Here is a 14,170-nt window from a genome sequence, read left to right as displayed (position 1 = left end):
GGTTTCTGGGGTTTTGTTTAGCTTCTTATTTGCAACATCGTACATAGTTGCTTAGAGTTGCAGCTGAGAGGCCGGCAGCGGCAGGCGGGGAACGTTGGAGTCCACCGTCACTGGAGCAAGCAAGCCTCCCTGCTCGCTTCAGTGCATGGCTGCCAGCCGCCATCTTGGCTGACAGTTAATTTGCATAAGGATATGCTGATTAGCCAATGGGAAGGGTAGCGGTCGTATGCCAATTACCATGTTTCTCTTTTATTAGTATAGATAACACCACCTTAGCATTAAGAGCCGGAAATGGGTATAGTAATGTGAAATTAAATAACTATCATTAACAAATTAAAGCACTGAGCACAGAACCTGATGTAAAGTAGTCATCCACCAACTATAAATTCCCTTTCCCCAGATGCACACAAAGCCAAATTATATGCCCAAAGAGACAAGTTTTGAAATTCTTCATGGTCTTCCACAATGAAGAGTTACTATGAAGCAAATGGAATTGGTGAAATATAGTCACAACTGGCTGATTGCTGAACTGGATAGATAAAAGGGCCAGAGCCATGTTATGTGTGCACTGGACATCACTGATCAGAAAACAGGTTCAAATAGACCCAATAATCTAAGCTTATATAAATAATGTCATTACTTTGTGCATGAATATTCAAAGTTATAGTCATTATCAATGAAGGGGAAATGTGGTCTGAGTACCAGGAGAATTCTACTGACTCTACTAAGTGGTGTACCACCCTTCAGGTATTTTTGTTTGTAAAATGTGAGCAGTAACCCTTGTATGAAGGTGACATTGAAGACTTATGACATTATAGTCCCTTGAAGGTTTTCCCAGTCTCTTGGCTAAGTGAGGCCTGAAGCTTCAAAGAGAGGCAGTGAAAGATGATCACCAATGTAGAAGGATTTACAGATGTGGCACAAGCTCCCAGAGCTTTCCCAAGGGCATGATATGTTAGATTTTGCCAAGATGCTGATATATCTTAAATTCTCTATTTTGTTTCAGAGATGACTATTGTGGTCACAGGCAAGATGGTGCTGGGTGGAGAAGATCTTCCAGAATCTAGAAAAGGGTAATATTTGTTTTACCATTATGGGTAGAGGTTAGGGCAGTGACAGTATGGTTCTTATGTGTTGCCATCTGGACAGAATGGAGATGGTGAGAGTTAGGCCAGTTGTATACACCCCTCTCTCTCCAAAGGTTCTTCACATGGGCTTATGTCTGCATATCTTCATCCATGACAGTATATTCTGATGGTTTGACTAAACTATGTAGTATTGTAAGAAGCAATTGCTTAAGGCAGGTACCATGGTGCTGAATGTGTGTGGAGGAAAGTGCAGGAAGTGAAACCCATAGGTATTTTGTAATTTTAGTACAGTTGTAGACAAATGAGAGAAATTAAGAGGGAGGCTGATTGACTGTTGAGGTAATGTTCTCAGGGAGGCTAATATTCAGTAGATTCACTATGGTTCACACTGTGGTGCTGACTTTGCAATGTGAAAATCTTATTTTTTTTTACAGTGTGCTCAGAGGCGATTAGAATCTGGAGGATTGATGCTATTAAAACTACAAAAAACTGATGTATAAGCCAAACATGAATTTATTCATTTATAATAAGAATTAATTAGTCTAGAACACTCGTGCCAGCTGGTTAGCAAATTTTCTCCCATAACAACATTTTTATACAGGAAAATATTACTTTTTAGAGCATAAAGTCAGAGCAAGGGGAGTTTGGTGACAATCATAATGTCTAATGACATAAATTGAGATGGCCTTGTACCTTCACCTCACTCACTGTAGGTGGACCTGCCAAATCATTTGCTGGTCAACATCTCTCTGACTCTAGAGAGATTACCAGTATCCTATGGTTCTTAATTGCCTCCTTTTTTCTTTTTTGGATTCCATGCAGAACATTTTCTTGTACACAATTCCTTCTTAAGACATCATAAAATGATTAGATTCTATCTTGCTGGGAGGCATCAATTATACAGCAGATCTGCCTCCCACACTACAACCTTGATTATACCTGGGGGCTACCCAAGCATTTGCATTTCCAGACTACATATTTCAGTAGGTTACATCTCATCTGTTTTCTGTAGATTTTAATTTGCTTCACTCTCAGAAAAGTTCACTCTGGTATATGCTCTGAAAACTCATCCATGTAACTCTTTATGCTAAGTAAAGAATTAATTATAGTTGAAGTGGATGGTGTCACTATAAAATATTTTGAAGTGGTAAATAAAATGTTTGCTAGCTAGTAGGCATAAAAGTATTATCTCAGCATCCTATTCACACGCTCAGTCTCACTGTTAGATTTCATCACACAGAGCACAAGAGGTGGCCTCTAGAAGTGGGAGGTGAACTGAAGTTAATAGCCCAGGGTTGATTATCTATTTTGAGAGGCTATGACATATGAAGATTTCTTGGAGAAGAAGGTAATTTTGCTGCAGAGGGAAGGTCCAAAGAGGAAACAGAGTGACATATTTTTGTGAGAGGGCACACAATGATAAATTATGTTCCTAAGAAAGGAAATGTTGGTGATGAAGCCAATTGAATGCTACCATTAGCACTCCAGGAACATACTAGGGTTTGTAAGGAAATGACTTGAGGCCATTGGATGAGTTCTTTATTACAGAATTGGTGGTGCTAGATTAGGATACCTCCTGGTAATTCCAGAGTCACTTAAAGTTCATATAAATCTACCCTTTGCAGTGGTTCTCAACCTTCTGACCCTTTAAATACTCCTCATGTTTGCAGTGGCAGGGAACAAACAATGGTTGCTGGGAGCTGGGGATCAGCAGGCGGGAGTCACCACACAGGAATCTTTGGGGGCTAGAAATGTCCTATATCAGTGGTTCTCAACCTTCTGGCCCTTTAAATACAGTTCCTCATGTTGTGACCCAACCATAAAATTATTTTCGTTGCTACTTCATAACTGTAATGTTACTACTGTTATGAATCATAATGTAAATATCTGACATGCAGGATGGTCTTAGGCGACCCCTGTGAAAGGGTCGTTCGACCGCCAAAGGGGTCGCGACCCACAGGTTGAGAACTGCTACTTTAGAGGATCTCATATAATCCTAGTATCCTCATGAGAATTCCTTGGAATAACTGAGATATATGCATTCAGGTCTCCTTGTTGTGAGAGCACATGGAGCAAAGTGGATGCATAGCAAGCTGTTGATAAAAGAGACCTCTTGTGAATGCAAATAAGGATTGGTACAGTAGTTAGTGAGGCACTGATGGGCAGAAAGATCTATCTGGTAGTGCTACAAGATGAGAGTAGTAAGCTCCTAGCTAGGTTTAAGTATTGCCAATGTTAGCATAATTCTCCAGGAATAAGGCCAAAGGACAATTGCACTTTATATTCTGAGAGGTCTTGGTGGCTACTAGGAAAAATGGAATTACCAATTTTTCTTCAGGGGATCCATTATGAGGACATATATCAGTATTACAAAGCAGGGAACAGAGGACTGGATAATTATTAGGAATCACTGATCATCACTGGATATCCTTAAGATTTTAGAAAGCTGTGCCTTTCCAGCATAGCTTGATGTTTGTTCAGAAGCATTAGGAATCCATATACAGAGCTGATGTATGTCAAGAGTACAACACAAGCAATCCAACCCCACTTCTTGAGTTTTATGTACAGATGGTGTTTGTTTATATGCCCCAGGATTCTTCAGATGAGACGGTTCAGAAAGTTGCCTGCCATTAATTGCTCTTCAAGACATTCAATCAGGCAAGGGCTTCCCAGAGGTCATCCATAAGAGTAGAGCTTAACATAAATGGCAAGTGATCCTACGTGGTGACCACACTGAAGCCTCTAGAGTCAGAAACTTTTGCAGGGCCTGACCCTCAGTCTTCAAAGCAGACACAGTAATTACAATGGGATACCTTCCCACAACTTTCACTAAATACTTGTCAGAAGTCATTATCCTAGACAATTTTAACTTGGCCATACAACATGCAGAAACCTAAAATAGATGATTGGCAAAAAGGAAGGTAAGCTGGAATTGGTAGGGCTTAGCTAAAAATATGTACCTGTCTGAAGGGCTAGAAGTGGACTGACAATTCCAGGCCATGTTCAAAAGGCCATGCCATCTGGTTTGTCAATAGTCAAGAGACCCAGTATGTTGAGAAAGCATAAGTCTTTAAATGACAATAAAATATAGCTGTATGGAAGGGTGGCAGAGCTGTGTTTCCATGAAGGTTGGCTTGTGTTGAAGCTGGACTCTAGTCAACAGGTGGAGCAGAAGCCAGCCTCTAGTAGGATAATATTTGTAGAAAATATGAAAATGCAAGTAAGTCTTCAGTCCAGAGTCTTAAACCAACAGGGAACAATGAGGGTGAGGGTAAAAAGATTGGGCCCACTCTTAGGCACAGAAGACTCAAACTAGATCTCACCCATTGGTGGGGAAGAAGTTCTTAATGTACTTCCAGGGTTGTTTTCATTGGCAAAGACTGGGCAGAGTTTTGCCTGCAGGGTTTCAGTACTCTTGGGAAATTAGTACCAACTACAGAAAGTAACTGTGAATTGTTTTCATCATTGTTGGGTTAGGTTTGGTGATGGGTCACCAAATAAATAAGATCTGGTTATTTAAATTTCCAGAAGGACATGCGTTCATGAATGTGTAAAGTGGTATCACAGTTCTCCATCTGTATTTTAAATGTTTAGTGCAGGATATAAATCAGTAAGGCTGGAGGTGAGAGGAATGTAAGTTCACAAAGGGACATGCCTTGGCTCCTCTTACTGGTGAGCTGGGTTGTTTATCCTTGCTGGAGCTCGAGATCGTTTTGCAAGGCAATCTCTTGTGAAGTGATCAGCTTGGCTGCAGTAGAGGCACAAGTGAGTTTCTTGCTGGCGGGCTCGTTTGGCAGGGGTGAGAGGTGGCTGGCTTCCTCTCAGCTGTATAAGCTCCTTGGATGATGGACATGAGGGGCTGGAGAGGGTTTGGTAGTGCACCAGGGATGACAACACTGGGAGCTGGGCCTCTGACTGTAAGAGCTCTGGCTTGTCACTATGTTTCCTGTCTAACTGAATACACTGAGTGATCAGGTCTGGGAGGTTGTCCATCATATCTGTGCCACTCACTTCATCCTGAATGGGATCAGGTAGGCCCTCTTGGAAGTGATCACTCTCACTGGTTTCATTACAGCTCAGATTTTGAGCAAGAGGCTGGAAAGTAGTAGCATCTTGCTGAGAGGAGTTGTCCCCTTCGTCAACCTTAGCATTCACCAGAGGGCTCATTTCCTGTCTTTTGGACTCACCAAATGACCGCTGGAACTCAAGAACAAAGTTCTCATATTGCTTCAACAGAGCACTCTGCTCAGACCTAGATATTATCCCACAACTTTCCATCTGCTGAGATAGGTAGTCAAAAAACAATTTGACTTGGGCATCGTGTATGGGATTGGTGATCTTGAGAGTTGTCAAATAGTTAGTCACCTGAGCAAGAAACCCTGAGAGATTGGCAGGGTCATCACGAAACTGGGAGAGATTCTTAAGTGAACAGAGTAAAGGCATCATTGGGGTGGCCAGAGCAGGCATGACTTGATCCCTCAGAGTAGTGTTCTCTTCAGTCAGATGCTGCACCTGTGGCTGCAGAATAAGGTTCTCCGCCCAAAGGGAGGAATGTTCTACTTGCAATGTAGGTGATGATTCTGTATGCTTCTCCATTATATCTTCCGGAAATAAGTAGAATTGAGTACAAGTCCTGGAGACCAGTGGTCAGACAGTGGGTTTGCTCTGTGATCAAAGAGACAGTATCATGAGCAAGTAGCCAAAGCTGTTAGCTATGAAGTCACAAGGAGATGCTGAGAGCTGAGCTGGAGAGATGGCAAAAATTGTTGTCCACTACTGAACGTCACCTCGTCTTCATGGAGAATGCCAATGTTCTGCACATTCAGAAGAAATAAATTACCTTAGGACAAACAAAGGATTTTGAATTAAGAAGATAAATATAAAAGACACAGTGGATTTCTCTCCTCACTCCCTTATATTATAGGAATTTACCTTCAGATTAAGCCTTTGGTTCTAAAGTACCTTTTTTAAAAATCAGAGACTCAAAGAATTTTATAATCCATAGTGACCTTAGAGATCATCCATGTCAAATTCATACTTTCACAGATGAGAAAACAGAGATCCAGAGAGGTAAAAGTGTTTGCCCAAAGAAACAAATCTAGTTAATATTAGATCCAGCATGCTCATCAGGACTGCTATCCAGAATAGCAATTCTTCCAGTACCACAGATATACTCATTTGCATACACTACTTGGGCATGGTGAAGATTCATGCCCCTTGCTACTCAAAATGTGATATGGGAACTAGCAGAATTGACATCACCAGGGAGATTGTTAGATAAGTATACTCTCAGGTCCCACTCAACTTATTGAATCAGTTTTCCACGATAACAAGATTCCCCAGGTGATTCATATATGCACTGAAGTTTGAGAAGAGCTGCTCTAGAGAATACTCAGTTCGAATTGTAATCATCACTGGTTGGACTTGACCCTCAGTGCCCTAATCCCAGCCTTCACTGCTGTAGTGATCTGATTGCTGTGGTAGTAGTCAATTCATTTTCTCTGGCTTTCTAGTTCCTGTCTGAGGTCACATTTTGGTTGCTATGGAGATGATTAAGACATCACAGGCAAGAGGAAGAGGTGAGGTTAAGAATCTAGGAAATAAGAACAGAATTTCTTAAAAATATAGAAATCAAAAATGTTCTACAGTCCTCCCTGCATTGATAACAAAAAGAAAACAACCAGAAAAAGTTAAAAACAAACCCCAAACATATGGTATACCAGTTGAACTATTCTGCTGTGTAATTCCTCTCATTGCCTTTTCCTTGTGTATCATAGCATTCAAATGTATTCAAACTGGCCATTGGTGGGCAAAAACTGTGCATCATTTAATTTAAGACTTGACTCCCTCGCTTTTATTTGATGGTTCCTCCTCTATAGATCTATGAAAAAAAGTTATTGGAAGAATGAAATAGTCTAAGATAAGGGGCCAGAAACTTGCCCAAATACTAGCATTAGTCAGTTAGATGAGTTTGAAGAACTCATTTGGGTTTCAATCTTCTATTTTATCTAATTAGCTTTGCTATCTTGTCTACCTCAGGGGGTTGTTGTATCAATGCAATAATAGATGTGTTCTGAGTGGCCGCCCAAAAAAGAGACATTTGCTTCTAAGACTGACAGCTGGACAATGTCAATGGTGAGGCTTTACCCTTATTGCATACTACCAAATTAGTGAGATATTGTCATATCTTCCTTTATTCCTTCCTTTTCATATATCACCCTTCTAAAGTCTCCTCATTTACCTTTGAGACATCTTCCACTTTCCAGGTGCCCATACACGAGTTTATTCCTGCTCATCCAACCATGTGTCAACTGATACTAAGATGTAAATTAGTTAATGAAGGTTAATGATTGGCCTTTCTAAGGGTATTCACTTTTTTTTTCAGACTCTAATGTGTATAGGAATAAATTTGATTTTGTTCTCTAACAATTCTGACTCAGAAGTTCTGGGGTGGATGTCAGGAATCTGTATTTAATAAGATGTCCAGCAGATTTCTGATGTTGGTGGTCCCTGTGTGAAAAGCCATGTAGATGAACCTCAAGGAATAAAGCTATATTAGTTGCATTGCAGATAAGTAGAGATGGGGAGGGTACATATTTGAAGGTAGTAGGTTGTTCCTCAAATGATATTCTACCTTCACATGAAGCCCAAATGAGCCCACGCTGCCCCTCACAACTGTTAATCTCTCCCAGGCAGTAGAGTGCAAGAATTCAGCATACAGGTTCTAGAGTCAGACTGACCTACATCCAAATCCTGGTCTGACCAAAAGTTGTGTGATTCTGGGCAAGTTATTTAACCTCTCTGAGAATCAATTTCCTAACTTCCAAATGGTGATGATTTTAATACCTGTCCTATAGTGACCTGAGGATTAAATGAGATGAAAAGAGATTAGCACAGCTTCATGCAGATGCCAAGTGCTCCATAAATGTTAGTTATCATTATTCTGGGTCCACAGTCTGTTATCTGACTGAGATTTAGAATTAATTTTGTTTTGTTTTGGAATTTAGAAAGTTAACAGAGTATGTACTGCTTCTTACATAACACTCCCAGTGATGTCTGGGAAAATATCCCATAATTAAGTCATTAACATTTTTGCATGGAAAAAAATCCTGAATATTTATACTAAAAGAGATAAAGACTAAGTTCATGTCAGTTCAGCTCAGGTTTTGCTGCTAAATGAGTCTTGCACCGAATTAATGAAAAAAAAATAGCTTCCATCCTACAGAACTTTCTATTTCAGAATTGAAGATAAGGGATTGAGAACCTGTACCAAACTCTTTTTTGTTGTTGTTGCAAGGGTGTGATTATAATTTTTCACTCTCTGTCCGTGCCTTTGGCCCTTTATCTCCGCCCTCACAAGTTCTAGAATCTCTACAGAGGTATCTTGTTTCTTTACAGAATTATACATTCAAGGTGGCAGAGCATTTAATTTTTCTAATTATGTAGCACTAGTGAAACACTTAATAAAATTATAAGCTTTATCCCAAATGTAAACCATACAACAACACCATTGTCAACGGCAACTGCTTAATCTTTCAAAGAAAATCTACTTTGTCTTATCATAGGGAATTGCTCTCCTTTTGGAGGTCAATGGCCTTCTATTGAATTATCCCATCAGATCCTGGGGCAGAGCATGCCAGCCTTGAGGAATTCCAGACTACAGGCTTGGGGAGATAAAGTAGAGAAAGAGATGGAACCTCAAATGCACAGGTTTGGGCCATCAGACTAGTGAACTTGGACCAGGTTTGACACAAAACTGCATATGTTTAAGCATTTACTTAATTGGTATAGGTTTCAACTACAAAAACAACAGCACAAAAATAAGCTTATTAAACTATTGCAGGACATTTGGGGGTTTGTTTCAGTTTGACTCTAAGCCAGGGTTAAGAGTGTCCCTAGATATAAAACTAATTCACTCTTGAGTCCCCTGAGACCCCATTTCATGAAGGGCCTGCAAGACCCTGCTGCTTTTAAGAGAGCTTTGTGACTTTGAGCTGATCTAACTCATTGCAGAAGAAGCTTTGATTTAGGCTCATGCAATTACCTAGAGCAGTTACATTGTTACTCTAGAGTGCCAGGCCTTCTAATGAATGTCACAGAAGCTAAACTAAGACATAACCCTCAAGATACCATTTGGACTTGTCTGGAGACTTGGGTGTGACCTTAGCTCTACTGACAACCTTGGGCAAGTCACATCTCTCTCTGGGTTAGTATCTGGATCTGTACAATGAAGCCACTTTGTTTCTCAAATTTTATCACACGTAAGAAATTCTGAGTCAAGGAGGTTAGAAGGAGATCCAGGGATCTGAGTTTTTATGGGCACCCCAAATGATTCTCTGGTAAGAGGTCTTCAGATTTTACCCTGGGTATATTGGGTGACTTACTACACAGAACTCCAACATTTGTCAATGGTTCTCAAATTTCAGGGCAGTTAGAATCCCCCCGTAATTTAATATGCAGATTCTTGGGCCTTACCCCTTGACAGTGTGATTCAATGGGTTTGAAATGAGATGAAATAATCTCCATTTTAACTAAACTCCGCAGATAATGCTGATGCAGAAGTTTCCCTGACAACACTTTAGAGAAACACTAGGTTGAGTAGCCATCTCTCAGTAGGGATGGGTTCTAGGGCCCACTGAGGATACCAAAATCCACAGATGCTCTAGTTTCTTATATAAAAAGTTATAGTATTTGCATATAACCTATATTTCCATATAGGCTACAGCAGGGTACTCCTGGATTCAGCATAGTGCTTGGTACATCACACATTCAAGTTTTGCTGTTTGGAACTTTCTGGGATTAAAAAATATTTTTTATCCACACTTTATTGAATCTGTGGATGCAAACCCTGGAGATATGGAGGGCAGACTGTACTCTCAAAAATCCCTTTCTGCTTCAGCACTATCTATATTTTTGAAAGTAGAAAATATTTGGCTCCAAAAGTGGCCCCTGAAGTGTGTAATATGTGGATTGCTTCCTTCCAAGGTTCTCATTAAAGATGCATGGTCACCTCTAAACACTGGGCTAGTGTAGCCTGACTCAGGCATCTGCAGTATAGCTGGATTGGAGGCAACAGAGAGTGTAGCAATTGAGCTGACTCTTCTCTTAGGACTCTGTGGTGCCTGCTGTGAGTTATGCACTGCTTTTCTCTTCTCTGCTTGTGAATCAGGTAGAAAAGCTATACCCATATCTCCATTATTAGAGATAGAGAAGCCCAGGTGGGGTTAATTTGGCCATTTCTATGACTCAGAATTCATACCTTCCTTTAAGCTTCAACCTTCCTTCTGGCTCAGCTGGACCCATTATGCAGTTAAATGTGTCATGAGCACTCTTTACAAGTATTTCCTGTCACAGTTTCCTAGTTTTCCTTTATAATGTGAGTAACTCTTTTAAGGAGCCACCCTTGCTCCATCAGCCTTCTTGTTCCATAGGCTCATTTAATATTCTTCCTAAGGTCCTGTTTCTCAGTTTGCTCCTTCATCCACCTTGTCTCTTTTGTCTGTGGTTTCTGCTGGCAGCCATATCACATGCCTGGATGACTCTGTTCAGTCATCAGCCAGAATCATGACCAATAACATTGTCCTTGCAGTACATGACCCATTTGCACCGTTCTTCTCTCTCAATCCAACAAAGAAGAAGGCCCAGATAGGTAAATGGTTAAATTTTTATAGGCAGGAGAAGATCTGGATGCAGGATGGAGAACAAGATGATTAGCCACTAGATAGGCATCATATCACTAGAGTTGAATATAGAGCATTACATGCAGTTAAGAGAGAACCCCAAAGATAGACTCCATTGCCTCTTTGTACTTGCCAACTTGATCCAGGCCCTGAGTGGTATCAGCATTATATATGGCTTATACAATTAAGACTTCAGTGAAAGTAGCCATGTTCTGGAGGTTTGTTAACTTCTGCAGATCAAGTGTGCTGCTCACAAGGGATATTATGATATGTGGCAGATAATGTTTGTAGCTGGATTGGGTCTAAGTCTCATTTCAAACCTACAAGTGCTGAAGACATGGTGGGCCTTTTACCCACTGTAAATGCAGAGGTTTTCATTTGTAGTAGATAAGAATAGAAAAGATAGCCTTGGCCAGTTTGGCTCAATGGATAGAGCGTCGGCCTGCAGACTGAAGGGTCCCAGGCTCGATTCCGGCCAAGGGCACATGCCCGGGTTGTGGGCTTGATCCCCTGTCGAGGGCATGCAGGAGGAAGCCGATCAATGATTCCCTCTCATCATTGATGTTTCTATCTCTCTCTCTCTCTCCCTTCCTCTCTGAAATCAATAAAGAAATATATATTTTTTAAAAAAAGAATAGAAAAGATAAATGGGCCCTAGCTGGTTTGGCTCAGTGGTTAGAGTGTCGGCCCATAGACTGAAGGGTCCCAGGTTTGATTCTGGTCAAAGGCATGTACCTTGGTTGCAGGTTCCCCGGTCCTGGTTGAGGTATGTGCCAGAGGCAACAAATTGATGTGTCTCTCTCACATCGATGTTTCTCTCTGTCTCTCCCTCTCCCTTCCACTTTCTCTAAAAATCAATAGAAAAATATCCTTGGGTGAGGATTAACAAACAAACAAAAAATAAATAAGAAAAGAAAGAAAGAAAGAAAGAAAGAAAGAAAGAAAGAAAGAAAGAAGAAAGAAAGAAAGAAAGAAAGAAAGAAAGAAAGAAAGAAAGAAAGAAAGAAAGAAAGGAAAGAAATGGTAAGATTTCATTTTGATAGCTGAATAATATTCCATTGTATATATGTAGTACATCTTCTCTATCCAATAGTTGTCTATCAATGGACACTTAGTTTGCTCCCATAGCTTATCTATTGTAATTAATACTGCAATAAACATAGGGGTGCACACATCTTTTCAAATCAGTGTTTTGGATTTCTTCAGATAAATATCTAGAAGTAGGATTGCTGAATCATATGGTAGTTCTATTTCATGGGTCTAAAGGGTATTATGCTTAGTGAAATAAGTAAACAGAGAAAGATAAATTCCATATGATTTCACTTTTCACTTAAATGTGGAATCTATAGAAGAAAATAAACAAATAAAGCAGAAACAAACTCAGATAGAGATACAGAGAGCAAACTGATGGTTGCCAGGTGAAAGGGAAGTTAGGGGATGGGAGAAAACGGTGAAAGGATTAAGACATATAAATTGGCAGTTATAAAATAGTCACAGGGATGTAAAGTACAGCATAGGACTGTGGTTCTCAACCTTGGCTGCACATTAGAATCACCTGGGAATCTTTTTTAAAATCCTGATTTCTGGGCCTCATCCTCCGGAAATTCTGTTTCTTTGTTACAAATGTAGGCCACAACATTAGTAACAAAGAAACAGAATTTCCGGAGGATGAGGCTCAGAAATCAGGATTTTAAAAAGATTCCCAGGTGATTCTAATGTGCAGCCAAGGTTGAGAACCACTGGCATAGGAAATACAGTCAATATTATTTAATAATTATGTATGGTGTCAAGGGTTTACTAGAATTATCAGGGGGATCACTTAATACATTATGCAAATGTCTAACCACTATGTCTAACCACCTGAAATTAATATATTTAATGGCACTGTAATAAATAATCAAATAAAATTAAAAACGGAAAAGACAACTTCTGTCTTCATTCAGTTATACCAGACATTTTGTGGGTCTTTGGGGTGATAATACTTACGATTTCTTGGGTACCTAATTTATGCCAGTTTACGCACTCTGGTACTGGCTGCCTAGAGCTATATTTAAAAGAATTCTGGGCCTGTGGCTGGCCTCACTGGTGGAATGTTGTAAAGGATTGTCAATGTCTGCCATGGGCTCTAGAGAAATAAATGCAACATCCTGAGCATGCATTTACCAGCTCTCTGCTAGACCACATAATCTACATAGTGGTCTTCTGAAGTAGGTATCATGATTTGCATTCTACACATAAGGAAACCAAGCTCCTACCTTCACTTCCAAACATGTAATCATTCCCACTCCTGCTTTCAATGTCTCTCTTTTCCTTCACCTAAAAGCCATTTCTCTCTCTTCCTATGTCCAGCTCAAGTTCAGCCTTCTTGATACAGCCTTCTCTGACTACTCAGACCCTTGCTGACTTCTCCATTCCCTGAGCTGTGGGAGGACATAAGACTCTATGATCCCTCTAGGAGGAATTCTCTTTCCTTCGAACTCCCATTAATACCTCCCACAGGACAGGTCCCATGGGCCTTATATAAATCCGTGTTGATGGATACGAGTCTAAGATGACAAGGACTAGGAGAAGGATAAGTAAAAAAATGCTTATTAGTAGTCTGAGGTTAAAATTGTGATAAGAAAAATAAGACCTGGAGTCCAGCCATGAAAATCTTATCAAAATAAGAGGAAGCTGAGGAAGCAAGCAAGGCAATGGAGTCTCAGTAGAAGTTATCTGTGCTTGAGGGAAGGGTGAGCAGGCAGTGGTATTACCAATTCTTGGCTTTTTATTCCATCTTCTCACTTTCCTTAAACTCCATAAATTCAGTGATTTCATTTTTTTCAATCCAAAACAAATTATGAGGTCTGATCAAGACTTCTGTATACTTCTAGATTCAAGAAAACAGTTTGGCAGAGTGTTTTTAAATAACTGAATATGCACCATGCCATGTTTTACAAGAACAATGAGATGATATATTTTAAATTGGGACCATCCCAGTAAAGCTGAGCTGTCATCATATGCATGTAATCACCATCTTATCATTACGTGAAGATACTAAAAGAATAACTGAAAAGAAATTATTAGGTGTCCATCCCTATGTGTACAGAGATTTAAATATCTTAAAATCCACTTTAATATTTATGATTCCATTTGATCTTGACCCGAATTTTGCAATTTTTTTCAGGTTGGAGAACCAAGGCATTGAGATATTAAGTCAAGTTAAGGAACAAGGGAGAAGTTTAATACATGTATGACCGTTTCTGAAGAACTCTCGCGTGGAGCACTTATTCTCAGAGACAAGAAGGAGCTATCAAAAGATGCATTTGGGAGGGTGGAGATGGAATAAGTATCTCCATGAAGTAAGTTATGAGTTCCACATTATTGGAAGAATATAAGCAGAATAAGGATTACCACCTAGTG

General features: G+C 40.0%; 1 protein-coding gene across 1 annotated transcript; it reads right to left on the bottom strand.

Annotated features, from left to right (window-relative positions):
• Positions 1-4,508: 4,508 nt before the first annotated feature.
• On the bottom strand, positions 4,509-5,684 carry ZCCHC16 (zinc finger, CCHC domain containing 16). The gene has a single exon (XM_005886347.2). The coding sequence runs from the start codon at positions 5,682-5,684 to the stop codon at positions 4,755-4,757; it is 930 nt and encodes a 309-aa protein (XP_005886409.1). The 3' UTR covers positions 4,509-4,754.
• Between the last annotated feature and the right edge of the window lie 8,486 nt (positions 5,685-14,170).

Source organism: Myotis brandtii, unplaced genomic scaffold (genome assembly GCF_000412655.1).
Source record: "Myotis brandtii unplaced genomic scaffold, ASM41265v1 scaffold973, whole genome shotgun sequence".
Taxonomy (NCBI): domain Eukaryota; kingdom Metazoa; phylum Chordata; class Mammalia; order Chiroptera; family Vespertilionidae; genus Myotis; species Myotis brandtii.
Note: the sequence above shows the minus strand (reverse complement) of the source record. Positions and strands in the feature narration are given on the sequence as shown.